At 34.6% G+C, this 15,438-nt stretch overlaps 3 protein-coding genes across 6 annotated transcripts; 2 read left to right on the plus strand and 1 right to left on the minus strand.

Annotated features, from left to right (window-relative positions):
- The first annotated feature begins 966 nt into the window (after positions 1-966).
- Dcr-2 (Endoribonuclease Dcr-2) lies at positions 967-9,091 on the plus strand. Of its 4 annotated transcripts, none has more exons than XM_033467123.2 (26): positions 967-1,237; positions 1,624-1,799; positions 1,919-2,096; positions 2,180-2,419; positions 2,533-2,824; positions 2,921-2,997; positions 3,083-3,186; positions 3,299-3,437; positions 3,517-3,647; positions 3,756-3,996; positions 4,087-4,347; positions 4,468-4,737; positions 4,868-5,044; positions 5,193-5,397; positions 5,494-5,818; positions 5,894-6,258; positions 6,346-6,494; positions 6,613-6,720; positions 6,848-7,147; positions 7,243-7,458; positions 7,592-7,795; positions 7,894-7,975; positions 8,073-8,293; positions 8,391-8,562; positions 8,636-8,711; positions 8,861-9,091. In XM_033467123.2, exons 1-26 carry the CDS (start codon positions 1,166-1,168, stop codon positions 9,021-9,023), a joined length of 4,944 nt encoding a protein of 1,647 aa, XP_033323014.2. In that variant the 5' UTR covers positions 967-1,165; the 3' UTR covers positions 9,024-9,091. The 4 variants fall into 4 exon arrangements, with proteins under 4 accessions (XP_033323014.2, XP_033323015.2, XP_033323016.2 ...); XM_033467124.2 differs by having other exon boundaries at positions 967-1,168; XM_033467125.2 differs by having other exon boundaries at positions 968-1,241.
- Positions 8,524-11,460, minus strand: Mfap1 (Microfibril-associated protein 1). The gene is made up of 4 exons (XM_033467130.2): positions 10,815-11,460; positions 9,974-10,650; positions 9,721-9,890; positions 8,524-9,563 (listed from the first exon to the last, which is right to left on the minus strand). Exons 1-4 carry the CDS (start codon positions 10,909-10,911, stop codon positions 9,128-9,130), a joined length of 1,380 nt encoding a protein of 459 aa, XP_033323021.1. The 5' UTR covers positions 10,912-11,460; the 3' UTR covers positions 8,524-9,127.
- Positions 11,461-12,115: 655 nt separating this feature from the next.
- On the plus strand, positions 12,116-14,506 carry Fkbp39 (FK506-binding protein 39kD). The gene is made up of 4 exons (XM_033467132.2): positions 12,116-12,414; positions 12,595-12,684; positions 13,106-14,003; positions 14,122-14,506. The coding sequence occupies exons 1-4, from the start codon at positions 12,405-12,407 to the stop codon at positions 14,201-14,203; spliced, it is 1,080 nt and encodes a 359-aa protein (XP_033323023.2). The 5' UTR covers positions 12,116-12,404; the 3' UTR covers positions 14,204-14,506.
- The last annotated feature ends 932 nt before the right edge of the window (positions 14,507-15,438 follow it).

The raw sequence follows: 15,438 nt of genomic DNA on the forward strand, positions 1-15,438 counted from the left end.
GTGCAGAAATGGCTTTATTGCCGGAAAGAAGATGGCTCGAAAAATCATAAACTTAGAAATTGCAAGGAAGAAGGCTATGGCTCTACGAAATTGAAAGCCTAACGAACGTGACCTTTTGTCAATTGCACGTCGTTCGTTGAAGGACTGTCAATTTGTCTCGCTGAGCCACAGATTCCCCGTCAATAAATGTTTTTTAGGGATAAAAGGAAAAGGTAACTCGTCCCGGAGAAAGATAGGCGGATGCAGCACGAAAATTCCGTTAAAGCACGGATCAATGAACGTTCAATAATTCAAAAGTTATAAAGAAAATGTCATTGCATTTCCCGATCCGAACAGAGTACATACATTTCTATTTGAATTGTGTTTCTTTTTCATTTCCGATAGAAAACACCGTTGACGCTCCTTCTCGTATTTATCAAACAGCTACACCCGTCTCTAGATAATACCATTTATGTATACAACGCAATCTCTGTACAGCAGATAGCGGACCTGTTGAATCCGCAAGGTCACGCGCGACCGCTACGCTCTAGGCCCTTGATATACACTGTATTGAAATAAATACTTTTTCATAAAATCTCGAAATATTTGATAATATGTACTTGCAACCGTGCCCCTTGAAAACCTGTTAAAGAATTTTACAACTTTTATCTTTTACTTTGCAATATATATTAGAAATTATTTCAAGCATAGGACATTTTGTGTCGTTTTTGAAATGTGTTGACTTGGAAATGAAAATAATTGAGCTTCGCTTGTGAAAAATGGTTGATATTCATTTATTTCTATACATATATATATATATATATATATATATATATATATACGTATATGTATATGTATATATATTATTCATATAACATACATATAATACACAGTAATGAGACCTACTTCCGCACGCTTTTCTTACTTCCTAAGCTGGCGCGCACTCACGCACACTTTATACTGCTCTCTTCCAATCTGCAGTGGATCCTGTCAAAACAGAGAATCGTCAGCCAATCGAAGCAAAGAAAATGTTTATGTTGACCCTCGCTAACGGATCAAACTGCGGTTTGGACTCTGTGCAGGACTAGAGAGGAGCCATTATTACACGACACGTGTATTCTGTTCAACTGCTCATCCTTGATGTCACTGCTCACGGACTGAATCACGTGACACTTTCAATGAATCCATGGTAACGCTGATTTCGGCTGTTTTATATTGTACATTTGTTTCTATGGGCACGTTGTTGTTTCTGCGTCACGTACGTACGTACCATTAATCCCTTGTTGATCCTAGTTTAGTGCGTACAATTTCATGTGTTGATATGTATATATATATTCATTGCCATTTATTTAACGACAAACATAACAGAAAGACTACTACGCCCCGGTCAATAAGAGTTGTGTGTGTGATAACCGTCACCATTTCTACTGTTTGAACACGACGCCGTCGCTTGATTTTGAGTCCGCTACTCGACAAAGCTTACAGCTTTTTGATCTAATTAATATTCACATTTCAAGCACAAGTTGTACGCACCAAACTATAATTGAGTCAATAGATGAGTCATCTGTTATTACTCTTTCTCTTATTCTCTGTATAATCGTTCCGATAATATTTTTTATTAATGTAAACATGTATTATTCTTAGATAATGGAATCTAATATAATGGAAAACTGTACAAATGAATTTACCCCTAGAACTTATCAAATTGACTTATATGAAATTGCTCTTCAACAAAATACAATTATTTATTTACCAACCGGTTGCGGGAAAACTTTTATTGCTGTTATGCTAATTAGACAATTAAGCAGCGCTATACGGAGGTACATACATACCGGTTATCTATTAGACACTTATTAAACATTTTATTGTATCCAACTTAGACAGAGTACTATAGTATGATACAAGCTGTACACAGAATTAATGTTTATTTATATAATAGGCCATACGCCGAAGGTGGAAAACACACTGTATTTTTAGTCAATAGTGTACCTTTGGTCACGCAACAATCTAATTACATTGCAAGAACAACTGGATTAACGTGCGGTGAATACTATGGCGAGAAGGGAGTTGATTATTGGAGCGATAAAGAATGGAATACAGAGTTGGAAAATCATCAGGTATTATTAATCCCACGAGTTACCGTATTAAGCATTGCCCGGTGAATTTGTTAATATAAAATGAAATTTACTTTGCATTGTAGGTTTTAATAATGACGTCTCAAATTTTTTTGGATGCGTTATGTCACAGCTTTATGTTTTTGAATCGAGTAAACCTGTTGATATTGGATGAGTGTCACAGCGCAGTGAACGATCACCCCATGCGGCAAATTATGCAATTGTTCAAAGCTTGCGCCGTAGAAGAACAACCAAGAGTTTTGGGTCTGACAGCTACGTTGTTGAATGCTAATGTACACCTAAATAAAGTGGAGTCAATTATTCGGGTAAATTCGTTTGATTTTACTATTTTTACATACAAATTGAAATTAAAAAAAAAAACAAAGATATTTTACACGATACGTATCTAAATAATTAAACCGATATATGACTATTGCAGAATTTGGAAATCACGCTCCATGCAAAGATAGCTACGGTAAATTCTTTGTCGCAAGTTAAAAATTGTTATGCGCAGCCAAACGAAACGTTTGTTAAATTCAAGAAATTTACACTACCCGATGTTGGAATACTTATTTGGGAAACAATCCAAGAGATGACAGAATTCTTAAAGAGTATAAAGCTTAAGTCTTCTTCAAAGAATCTTGAGTCGAGCGAGATTTTCAGGCCAAAACCTTTAAGTGAAAAACTGGCTAACATATTAACCGGTGTTATGGATCAGTTTCTTGAAACAGGTACTGTCATGTTAAAACAAAAAACAAAAGAAAACTACACAAAATTTGCATGATAATTTGCAAAGAATGTGCTATAGAATTTTATTTATATTATAGGAGTATACGGAGCATACGAATGTATCTTACTTCATATGATACAATTAGAAAGTCTGAAGAAACATAACGAAGATGTGGTACGTAAAAAGAGAAATATGTAAACCAACGTACAAAAACAGATTTCTCAATTTTTAAGTTTCTATTACAAAATTATATGTCTAGGAAACTAGCTATGTTTATGAATATCTCATCTCAGAATTCACAAAATTTCGGAAATTATTAGAAGAAGAAATGAAAGACGCTTCAGTGGCAAACAGACTAAAGATGTGAGTTTGCTCTACTTTCACTCGTCTTATTATCTACTTATTCTGAATTTTCCACAATTATATTACATAGTTCAAAGCCAATTATCGACTACCATATATTATATTATTACAGCTTTACGTCCAATAAAGTTCAACAACTTTTTGCGATATTACTTGACTTTTATGAAAGCAAGTTAATTGAACAGAAATTTTGTTGCATTATATTTGTAGACAAACGTTTCACAGCAAAAGTGTTGTACCATTTGCTAAAGGTAATATACCAGATTTATTTTCTTACAACTTCAATGAAATTATTCAACTATAATTGCTGTACAAGTTTTACTATTTTAGAATTTGTCCACACACGAGGAAAAATTTAGATTTTTGCAACCTGATTATGTGATTGGCATCTCGCTCGATCCTTTCAAGAATTCCAAGGAAAACTTATGTATGTCTAAATGGAATAAAAAAGTTTTATGCAGGTATGATTTCATCGTATGTTAAAAAACATATGCATATTTAACTCTTACATCGTTGATTTTGTTTATCTTGTGCTTTCGAATTTTTAATGAAATTTTAATCATATTTAGATTCAATAATGGCACCTCAAATTGTTTAATTGCAACAGAAGTTGTTGACGAGGGTATCGACGTACCATCTTGTACATTGATTATTAGATTCCATTTGCCAATGAATATTAGAGCTTACATACAAAGCAAAGGTAGAGCACGATACAATACCAGTCAATTTACATTATTAATAGAACAGGATGATACCAATTATTTGAAACGATTTAAAAATTTTAAAGAGATCGACTCGCATTTGCAAGAGGTACTTGGCAATTGTTTCTTTTTGAATTCATTTTCTCGTCGGTAGTTCGTCAATTTTCGCGTCAAAGTTAATCATGTTTTTTGGATGTAGCTGTTATTAGGTAAAACTCAAGGTCGCGAGGGACCAACAGAAAATGAAATAGAAGATACGTTATATGCACGCGACATAGAACCGTATATTGTTACGAACTGTGATGGACATAAAAGCGTTCTACACGGAGCATCAGCGATTAGTCTCATAAACATGTACTGTTCTAAATTAAACACTTCTAAATTTGTCCGTTTAACCCCTGTTTGGAGATTGATTGAAACTGAGGAAATCGTGAACGAAGATCAATGTAAATCGTATCAGGTATGAGAAAAGACAAAATATAGAGCAACTAATTTTGTTCAAATGCTTTCTTCCAAGTTATATTTTGTTTCTATTTCGACAATTGTTTCTTTATTATAATACTAAAATTATAATCTTTAGGTTTCGCTTAAATTACCGATCGTATCGCCTTACAAGAATACGGTAGTTGGAGATTTTCAGTCTACAGTTTATACTGCAAAGAGATCTGCTGCTCTGAAGATGTGTATAGAATTACATAAATTTGGTGAATTAAATGACAATTTATTACCACGGGAGGTTGATTTTATTCCAGAAAATACAAATTATTTATTCCCAAATTGGGTGGAAGAGAACAAAACAGAGCTAGAAATAATCGGAACAAAGAAAAAGAAACGATCTCATGAGTTACAGGTAAAGATAAAATCTAAACGAATTGCACTTTGTTGTTTTTCAAACGTAACTCCAAGTTTATATATATATATATATGTTCCTTTTGTATATTTTCTACTTATAATATGTAGATTTTTCGTACTCTTTACAGTTTCCATCGGCCCTATATGGTGCATATCCTTTGCCGTCTAAACCAGTCTATCTTCATTTACTTCATGCTAGACCCACATATCCGGCACCACATTATGATAATCGATATCTGGTTTTTTATAATTTACTATGCGACAAAGCAGGCTTTGGAATACTTTCTTCGAAACAAATGCCTTTGGTAATATATTGTATATATGCGCGTATTTACGCATTAATTCTGCCTTTGCAAAACATTATTTGATAGCGTGCTAATAATATTGCATCGTTAATATAATAATAATATCATCTGCATCCGCTTCATTAATAGTTATTATTCTGTCACACAGATACCATCTTTTCCAATTTTTATGAATGTTGGAGAACTACAAGTTGACGTTAAAGTCAATTATGCGACCATGAATTTGTCTGCGACAGAAATAAGTTCCATAAAAGTCTTCCATAGTTTGATATTCAGTCGGGTTGTCCCAATTATCAAGTCATTTATGATATTCGACAATTACAATCGTGACAATTGCTTTTTAATCGTGCCAGGTAAATTTTTAATAGTACAAACATGAAGAAGGAGAAAGAATTTAATTTCGCTTATATATATGTATAGATAAACACGAATCGACGATTGTTTTCCAGTGAATGAAAAGTGGGAAATAAATTGGGAGGCCATACAACAACATCAACAGATACAAAGTGTACCGCCACCAGCTCCTTTTGAATTTCAGCCTGACAATTATCATGAGCTGTCGTTGGTCATGCCGACCTATAGAGCAGCCCGAGAAGTGTATGTAGTTACACAGGTTTGCGAGGATCTTACTCCGAATTCGTGTTTTCCAACGGACAATTTTTATTCGTATGTCCATTATTATAAACGTAAACACGGGTTGACGATAAATAATTTAACTCAACCGATGTTGGAGGCAAAAATGATATCGAAACAAATTAATTGCATAAAGCCTAGGTAATCGAGTGAGTTGCTTCGTTCAGAATTTAAACGGATTTCGATCGGTAACTAATTTTTCTTTATTCTGAACAGGACAATGCAATCTGAATCAAAGTATCACAAGCGCATGGAAACCAACGATGTCTTGAAAGAGCATCTAGTCCCAGAATTATGCAAGATAATTAAATTTCCAGCTTTATATTGGCTAAAAGCAACAATGCTACCTTCTGTGTTACATAGAATCTCACAGCTTTTAATTGCTGAAGACTTACGACGCGTTATCGTCAACGAAGCTGGCTTCGAATCGGTAGATGACGTTAGTCAGTGGCCTCCGTTGGTAATAAAAGAAGAAGATATAGAAGATTTTCACGATTCTGTAACAAAAATTTCTATCGATGAAAGCATTCAAAATTCCTCGCAGCCAGAGCCTGTACTAGTAGCCAGCCCGGAAATAGATGGTACACGCTCAATTCTTAACCATATTTTGCGTTTTTCACCATGTTTGCGTTTCATTAAATTTTACAGCTTTATTTTATTTATTTTAGTATTGAATACAGATATGTATAACTATCCGTGGACAGAAGATCAAGAACCACCAGATTTGTGCAGAAGGATCGAAGACATCCGATTGATTGATATCGAGCATCATTATCAATTTATGCTTAGCGGTTGTGACATAAATTATAACGAAATGGTAGACCTTTTTTGCTATCTATCCATCTATAATTATTAAATAGAAAACATCCGATGTATGTTTTACAATCAGTGAATAACATTTTATTTAAAATGAAATTGAATTGGTTTTTTTGCAGAGAAGTAAAAAAGTAAAGTTTATGAATAATTCGTCGGTTCCGATACGTGAATTAAAGGTGTTATCGATCGAAAATTCAGAGAGTCCCAACCCTGTGGAGATCATGCATGTGAGTATACTTGAAAGCTTTCTTTTCTTTCTCTTTCTCTTTTTCTACTTTTTTCTTGTTTTTTTTTTTTTTCTTTTTACAATACGCTACGCAGTAACATTTTCTACAACTGTGATTTCTATTACAGGCACTTACAAGTAAGATTGGACGTGATGCATTCGACTTGGAACGATTGGAAACTTTAGGAGATTCATACCTGAAATTTGTTACATCTTTATTTCTGTATGATACGTTTCCAAATTGTGGCGAAGGAACGCTAACGACTGTCAAGAGCAAAATAATTGGTAATCGTAATCTTTACTATTGCGGGAAAAAGAAGAGCATTCCTGGACGTATGAAAGTAGACGAGTTTGTGCCATTGAGTAATTTCATTGCTCCAGCTTATTCAGTATTCAGGCAGCTTCAAGAAGTGTTACTAGATGCGGAGGTTTGTTAATTTATTATTTAAACATTATTTTATTGCAGCTCTAATATTTCCAAGGTAACAATAGCGTGTAATACATTGAAATATATTCACGAAAGGTATCTCCAAATGTTTTGTATGAAATCCAAGTCCCTGAAAAGGAACAATTTAGTGGATGTATTAGCGAATTTACCAAAAATGCGATAGAAACCAAGGTTTCAAATTGGGAATCGGCTGAAACGCAAACTGGTATGGAGCATTATCTTGGAATGCAAACACTTCCCGATAAAACAGTAGCCGACTGTGTAGAAGCATTAATAGGTGTTTATCTTGTAGTAAGTATATAAATATAATACTGCTTCTTTTCTATAAAACGCTTAACCCAATGATCGTCGTATTACGTGAATGAGTTGAGTTGCAAGTGATTTATTCGCATGAATTTTATTCTGTAATTACACATTTTAACAGAACATGGGTATTAAAGCTGCAATCAAGCTATTGACATGGTTTGAAATCTTACCGAAGCAAGTAATCAATATTGATGCACTTTTGTTGAACGTCCACGAGAATCAGATTATTTCTCAAGGAAATATAGATTATTTGATGCCCTGGGCCTCTGATATAGAGAAAAGACTTGGTTACAAATTTAAAAATCGAGCTTTTCTATTGCAGGTACGTTTAAACTTTAACGTAATTTCAAGTATACAAATGTGAACAGTGAAAATTTATTAACTGTGGTAATGATCATTTACGTGAAATAAATATTTTAGGCTTTTACGCATTCCTCTTACAGTCCAAACACTACGATCGAATGTTACCAAAGACTTGAATTTCTTGGTGATGCTGTTATCGGTACGGAATCGTTGCAAAAATTTCAGTAATCTTTACAAGTCTGTATTGTAATGTGAAAAATAATTGTTTGTCAAAAAAAATTTTGTTCGTGTTCTAGATTTCTTGATTACATCCTATATTTATGAATACTGCGGAAATTTAAATCCTGGCGCTTTAACAGATTTAAGATCCGCCCTTGTCAACAATATTACATTTGCATGTTTGTCCGTACGATATGGTTTGCACACCGCATTATTAGCTTATGCGCCGCAATTAATCGTTTCCGTAGATCGTTTTGTTAAATTTCAAGAAGAAAGAAATCACGTTGTAAACGACGAGGTACCGTATTTTATTTCACTAAAAATAAAAACTCTTCGACGTAGAGTTGTTGAAATCACAACAAATTACCTATATTTTCGAGAATTCATTTTTACAGCTTTTATGGATTTTACTGGAAGAAGATGAATGCAAAATGGTCGAATCTGTAGATGTACCGAAAGTTTTAGGAGATTTATTTGAGTCTGCAATTGGAGCGATATATCTCGATTGTAAGAAAAACCTAAAAAAAGTATGGGAAATACTTTATTCTCTCATGCACAAGGAGATTGGTAAGCTTTTTACAGAAAACGCAATAATGTAATGAAAACATACGTTGCAAACATTATCTTTCTCTTTTTATAGATGAATTTAGTAACAATATACCTAAACAACCGGTCCGTGTATTATATGAAACTGAGGGTGCGAGACCGCAATTTTTGTAAGTGACACACAAATTTTAGTACTTTATCATATACGGTATTCCAATTTTATTGACATTAAAAAGATCATCTGTGACGTACTATCAAGATGCATTATCATCGTAATTATATAATGGATATTCTGTTTGTCTTTTTTTTTTTTCTTCAGATCTGCAGTTCCTATTGTTGGTACAAGTTCTGTTATGGTGCCATTAAAAGTAATTATTGCTGGACAATTTAAGCGTTTTCATGGATTTGGTATAAACAAGAAAGAAGCCAAACGAGCTGCCGCGAAACTAGCTTTAAAATATTTGTTACGTACAAAAACCTAAGTATGTGTCCACAAGCATGTATTTATAATATATTAAATTAACAATTTCCAAGAAATTGTATACTTAAATATTGTTATGAACGTTATAAATTTCTACCATGCTTATTAGTTTTCATTTTTTCGCTTTTTTAATGACGGCCGATCAAATATTTGTTTCATTCCTGCTGCTTGGTTATTATGGAATTTCAGATTTTGTGCTGTTTCCGAGATCCACGGCGAATCAAACTGAGTAGTGTCTTGATCAACCAAGTGAGTATACTTGGTTCTACCGCTGCGACCAAAGTTCTTCACTTGCATAACTTTGGGCAAAATTGTTTTGTCAAAGTGGTCTTCCAATGTTGCACCAGAGAAATCTCGTTTGAATATGTTATCCTCTTTGTCCAAGTAGAAGGCTCCGCGATGGTAATATTTCTGCAAAAACTTGTATTTTCCTTTAGCGGCCTTATTGGTAATAACTTTTGGATTTAGGCGAGCCTCTTGTCTTCGTTCTTCTTCCGTCATATTCCGTATACGTTCTATCTCGAGACGTTCCTTTTCAAGCCTGAAAACGAAATTATTGTACAAAATAGAACTAGAATGGCTCATCGTTAGTCAAGCTTGTTTCCAGGAAGACACATCGATCCCACCCAACGATTAAAAACTGGATAATGCACAGTTCAAAAGCAAAACAGCACTTAATATGCTTAAATAATACGCACTGTTCTCTTTCTTCTCGATCGCGTTTAATCCTCTTTAGCTCTCTCAATTTCCAAGCTTCGTATTCGACCTCGTCGTTTTCATCGTCTGTACATACATCTTCGAGTCTTCCTTCTTGCTCATTATTGTTTTTACCAACCTGCGTTTCTTTCCTTATCGCTTCTTCCACCATCTAAGAGAAGTAAACCAAGGATATTATTATAGAAAAATGTCTATATAAATACTAATCCGTTCGCTAGAAAAAGAAAATTTTACTCTTAAAGTCTGTCGTTTTCGTTCTTCTACCATCTTCTTGGCCTCGATTTCTGCCTGTTTTTGTTTCATTGCTTCCTTTTCTTTCTCCATTACTGTAATTCTATCCTTTTTACGTACGAAAACTGGTTTCAATCTTGGTCCAGTTTCTTCCTCGGAATCGGTGTACTCTTCATATTCTGAACTCTCGTCCGAACTGTCGCCGGATCGTTCATCCTCCTCGCCATGAATTAGTTCTTCTTCGTTTTCCTTTTTAGATAATACTCGCTGTTTCAGTGCTTCGCGTCTTCTTTCAATCTCAGAATCTGATAACTCTTCGTCTTCCGATGAATCGGAACTCTCCAGCTTGATTCTTTCACGAGTTCTTTCGGGTTCAACTTCGATTAATTCTGGTTCATAAATATGTCTGTGCCTTTCTGTACAAGCTTCTGTATTAGATTCTTTTTGTCTTTCTAAGCGTATTAATCTCCTTATACGTGGGTCATCCTCATCGCGTATCCTAACTTGTGACTGTGCAGGAGTATCCATAGATATTTCATTTTCCTCGTAATGTTTATGTGCTCGTCTTTCTAAAAAATCTTCATCTTCGGATTCTTCTTCGGAACTAGCAGCTGGCGCATAATCTGGACGTTTTCCAGAAACGTAACGATGTACCTTTACTTTCTTCATGGATAGCTCTCCTATAACAAGACAACAATGTCACACAGAATTTTCATAGGTGCATTTTCATAAAAATCTTATGTACAAACAGAAACGACTCTGATAAATTGTTTGTTAATCGCTGTCATGCATGAAATACTGCAAATATAATGTAAAGATTTTTTATCTGACATTTGGATCTAACCTTTGTCATTTTTTACGGGTACAGCACCAGCGGTACTCTGGATTCCCATAGGTGCAGGTGCTAAAGAATTGTTCGTGACAAAGTAATCCATCATCATTTTGATGACTTTTAAAACAAACGTTACAAGAATAATTTATCGTGTAAGTATGTATTCTGAATTCGACAACAAATCATCAAATCCACTATCCACCCCACTGGTACAGGTCATAGAATACGTAGCCTATAGTATGTACAAGATAGACAACATAGTTGGTAGCTGGGATTGATATCTTTCTCCATATGTGGCGAATTCTCACAGTACATTTGTACATATTCTCTTCACCCTATACTGGAACTCTGAGAACTAGGAATTGATGACTGCCCGACGAAAATAAGACACGTGCTATTTAACCTCACAAAAAAATTTTTTATTTTATTACAATTTTTTATATTATACGTGCCTGTTCATGAAAAATCTATATTAGACCTTAGAGCAGACCTTAGCGTCTAGTGTGTCCGAGGATTGGCGTCAGGGATTCTGCTCAAAATCTGCTCCAAGTTGCAGAGAGAAGACTTCACAAATGGGATTGGACGATTCCAAAATGGATTACCAATGGAAATTCATTCCCATTGCCAATCCAATCCCATTTGTGATGGGTAGCTCTTCTGCTCCTACTTTCCTGGAAGAAAGTCGCACAGCGGTCAGGCGTAAGAGCCTATGCTCTGTCTTTAGAGCATATACATACATATAGTAATGAGACTTACTCCAGCAAAAAGATTTCCAGGTTGCTGCCCTCTAGAGATTTGTTGGGAGACAAATCTTTGGGGTGCTAGTGTAATCGAATGTATGTAAAGTAAATATAATTTGTGATGAAAATTGACTTTTATACAACAATTGCACGACACAACTTTGGACCAGAGCTCTCAGACTCCTGGTAATAACCTTGGAATTTCCACTCAAGGCCAGTGTGTCCATTGGTGTGTAGTGTATCCAATGGTGTCAGGGATTCTGCTCGGAAATCGTTCCAAGTGGCGAAGAGAAGACCTCGCAAGTGGGATTGAACGATTCCAATGGTTTGCCAATGGAAATCCATTGGCTTCATGTAATCCCATTGGTAATTCTCCCACTCCTACTTTCCAGGAAAAAAGTCGTACAGTGGTCAGGCTTGTGAAAGCTCTGCTCTGTACGACAATTTGCCAAGCAGTCGAAGATGGAGACAGAAATTGCTTTGCTCTGATTGGCTGACGATTCAATGTGAAGACAGGATTCACTGCGGATTGGTGACACAGTAAAATGGTGGCGATAGAAGCGTTTGCTTAGAGGGAAAGGGAAACGTGCGATGTACTCTGCGAAGCGTAGTCAGTGTAGATGTCGGCGGTGTCATGCGAACACAAGCATAGCAGGCTACAGATTTCTAAGTACACACACACATAGGATGGTTATTCATTGCGAGCGAGTTGGCGCGAGACAGTAAGGGGTACCTGATTTGTATTGTTCGTTAGACAAAACCTCGTGTCACATATATCCCTGCCTCTACGAGTTTATAGATTTTAGATCTTGTTAATACTTGTTTTCATTTGGGCAGAACCTAGATAATTATAACAGCCAAAATGTTCTGGGGTAAGCAAATCATTCATTCTAAACACAAATGATTTATCTATCTAAAATCTGCCGGCAAAGAATTGTTTCAGGATGGCGTCGCCATGTGGTTGTGAAAACCAATTGCATGTGTTTTTTGAAAAATTGTCAAATAGAACGATATTGTAGGAATAATATTAATGTTCTAATTATCATTTTTAGGCTTAATAATGGAACCGAACAAACGGTATACGCAAGTCGTCGAAAAATCATTCCACGTGTCGATGGCGAGTTTAGACCTCACAGCGGCCGGTAAGACTTTCGTGGTACCTGCTCTTATATCGAAAAGAAGAACTACAATTGTCGTATTTCCCTATTTTTGTTTTAATGTCTAATATTATAATATTAATACGTCTAATAACATAATTATCAGTGTTCCTACATTTCTCTAGATTCTATAAACAGTGTCTAAAGCCTGCAATCTACTTGATAGATATCTAGCCGTAATAATCATAATGATAATTACTAGTTTCATTTAAGTTGAATTTAACCCTTATAGAACATGTCACGCGTCCCTATAAATTATAATATGTAACATGTAGTATTATACTTTAGGCATTAATGTCCGCATGCGATAACAGTTACATTCACGTTTATTATCTTTCTATAGTCTACATATTTCGTTAGATTTGATATTTTCAACTTATTTATCATAATATTTGACTTGTTGCAGATGAGAATTTGGTGCAAGTAATGTTAGGTTACGACAATAGGAACTATTTACTTTGCAGTTTAAAAAAGGGCTCGACGTGGCAAGTACCACTCGATTTAAATTTTCAAGAAGGGACTAAAATTGCGTTCACATGTAACGGTCAAGGTCATGTGCATTTAACCGGTTATGTGATATCCGACGATGACATGGATTTAGATGAACTGGAAGATGAAGAAGAGGAAGAAGAAGTACCACAATTGGTTGATAAAAAATCTAAGAGGAAAGCTACAGAATCATTGAAGAACAAGAACAAGCGATTTAAACAAGTGATAGAGACAGAATGTTCGGGAGATGAAGAAATAGATTTGGATGGTAGCGATTCTGATGGTTCGGACAGAGAGGGCGAAGATTCTAAAGTAAATCAGGAGGAAGGAGAAAACAGTGACGAAAGTGGAGATGACAATGAAGAGGAACAAGAAGAAGAACAAAACAAGTTAAGGCCTCATCAAAAGGATAAAAAGAATAAGCAACGAGGAAAGAAGAAGGAAGATATAAATAAATTAGTAAATGGCAAAGATACGAAATTGGATCAGCAAAATAAACAGAAGAAAAATAAGGGAAAACAACAGCAATCGTATGAACAAAATGATCAAAATCTTCCGAAGAAAAGGCTAGTCGATGGTGGAGTACAAATAGAAGAGTTGAAACTAGGTAGTGGTACGCTGGCAAAAGCTGGAAGATTTGTATCTGTATACTACGTGGGTCGATTGAAGAATGGAAAGAAATTCGACTCAATGACGCAAGGAGAAGGTTTTAAATTTAAATTGGGAAACGGTGAAGTAATCGAAGGATGGGACATTGGTATCGCAAAAATGAAAATTGGAGGGAAACGACGTATTACGATACCACCAACTATGGCGTATGTATTTCTTTTAGAATCTTTTAAGTGAAACTTGCTTGACGAACTTCATTGTAATATTAATTAATATGTGCATATACGTTATTTCTAATTGACGTTGTTTCATTGTATGTTGCAGTTATGGTGCAAAGGGTTCACCTCCAGTTATTCCAGGCAACGCTACACTTGTATTTGAAGTTGAACTTAGAAATGTCCAGTAAAAATTACATATATTTTATCGGCTTGATGTTTCGTTGAGCAATCTATAATGTATTTTGAAACAGAGATGGAATATCCAACCATCTTCTTTAATTATCCAACTTGAAGATATTGCGACTTTTAATATATTTTATACTATACAATATCACATTTAGATTCTTATATAGTTCAAGTGTGATGTACGAATGTATTTGAACATAGCGTAACGGATTATTAATTATGATTATACATACAATTTCTGAAAACATTCAACAATTCTGAAATGATTTGTTAAGCATTGAATTAATAAATAGCGTTTACAAGTATGTTTGCACGTAATTCAGTAATAAATGTCAAAACCCTTTTGAAATTGAATAATAAGGTTTTGCTCGATAAGAGCAATTAACTAGAACTCGCAATCTTATTATGGATGTATAAAAACATAACTTATTGAAAGTCCTGAATAAAAGTTCATATTTATTAATAATGTTCTATGCCTTGCATTAATTGACATTCAAGTAACAATTGATTTAGATAAACCAAGTAGATACATATACAATTTGATAACGAAGGATTCTTCTAATTCTATTACATTATCGATTGAATTAAGTGGAGTAAATATGCGTAAACTACGATTAATATTACATATTATACAGATAATTGTAATAAATATTATTACATAAGTTAGAATTACGTGCGTATCGTACGCAGAACGATAAATGCTTATTGAAATTTATATTAACCATCTTCAATCGATCTTTTTATTAGATTGGTTTTTCTTCCAGGATAATGTACACACACCATTCGTGCATTCTTTCACTAACTGCGAAGGCTGCTCATCCGGGGATACATTCTTTTTGTTTCTACTTTGCCACCATTTTAATATTGGTTGTACCAAAAACCCCCATATCACAAGTAATATAGGAATAGCCACACAAGGTATGCAGACCATTTTACAATTGTAATGTGTACAGTCTGATCTGAAAGACATACATTACGATTTTAGATATTGCCTATTGATATCCATTAGACTGGTAATGTATACTTTTTGGAGTACATGTAAATATTTGAAAGCTTACATCAAATTAAATGTATTCCTTCTTATTCGATAATGACGATAATATCACAAAAAGTAACATGGAAAGAACATAACTCATGTGATCAAATAGAAATACATACTATGTAATATGTACTTTACATAAAACTTTATGTTGTTCTTACCTTATCTCCTTAAAACGATTGATATTAGCGTAGTATT

The sequence above is a fragment of the Megalopta genalis genome, chromosome 7 (genome assembly GCF_051020955.1).
Source record: "Megalopta genalis isolate 19385.01 chromosome 7, iyMegGena1_principal, whole genome shotgun sequence".
Taxonomy (NCBI): Eukaryota; Metazoa; Arthropoda; class Insecta; order Hymenoptera; family Halictidae; genus Megalopta; species Megalopta genalis.

Excerpts from the sequence above, each read along its gene's own strand:
- Fkbp39 (XM_033467132.2), top strand. Across the intron at positions 12,685-13,105 it reads TTTAGACCTCACAGCGGCCG|ATGAGAATTTGGTGCAAGTA; the intron begins GTAAGACTTTCG and ends GACTTGTTGCAG. Across the intron at positions 14,004-14,121 it reads ACGATACCACCAACTATGGC|TTATGGTGCAAAGGGTTCAC; the intron begins GTATGTATTTCT and ends TGTATGTTGCAG.
- Mfap1 (XM_033467130.2), bottom strand. The coding sequence starts at position 10,911 with ATGATGATGGATTACTTTGTCACGAACAATTCTTTAGCACCTGCACCT. Across the intron at positions 10,651-10,814 it reads ACCCGTAAAAAATGACAAAG|GAGAGCTATCCATGAAGAAA; the intron begins GTTAGATCCAAA and ends GTCTTGTTATAG. Across the intron at positions 9,564-9,720 it reads GATCGAGAAGAAAGAGAACA|GCTTGAAAAGGAACGTCTCG; the intron begins GTGCGTATTATT and ends TTTCGTTTTCAG.
- Dcr-2 (XM_033467123.2), top strand. The coding sequence starts at position 1,166 with ATGGTAACGCTGATTTCGGCTGTTTTATATTGTACATTTGTTTCTATG. Across the intron at positions 2,825-2,920 it reads GGATCAGTTTCTTGAAACAG|GAGTATACGGAGCATACGAA; the intron begins GTACTGTCATGT and ends TTTATATTATAG. Across the intron at positions 5,819-5,893 it reads ATTAATTGCATAAAGCCTAG|GACAATGCAATCTGAATCAA; the intron begins GTAATCGAGTGA and ends TATTCTGAACAG.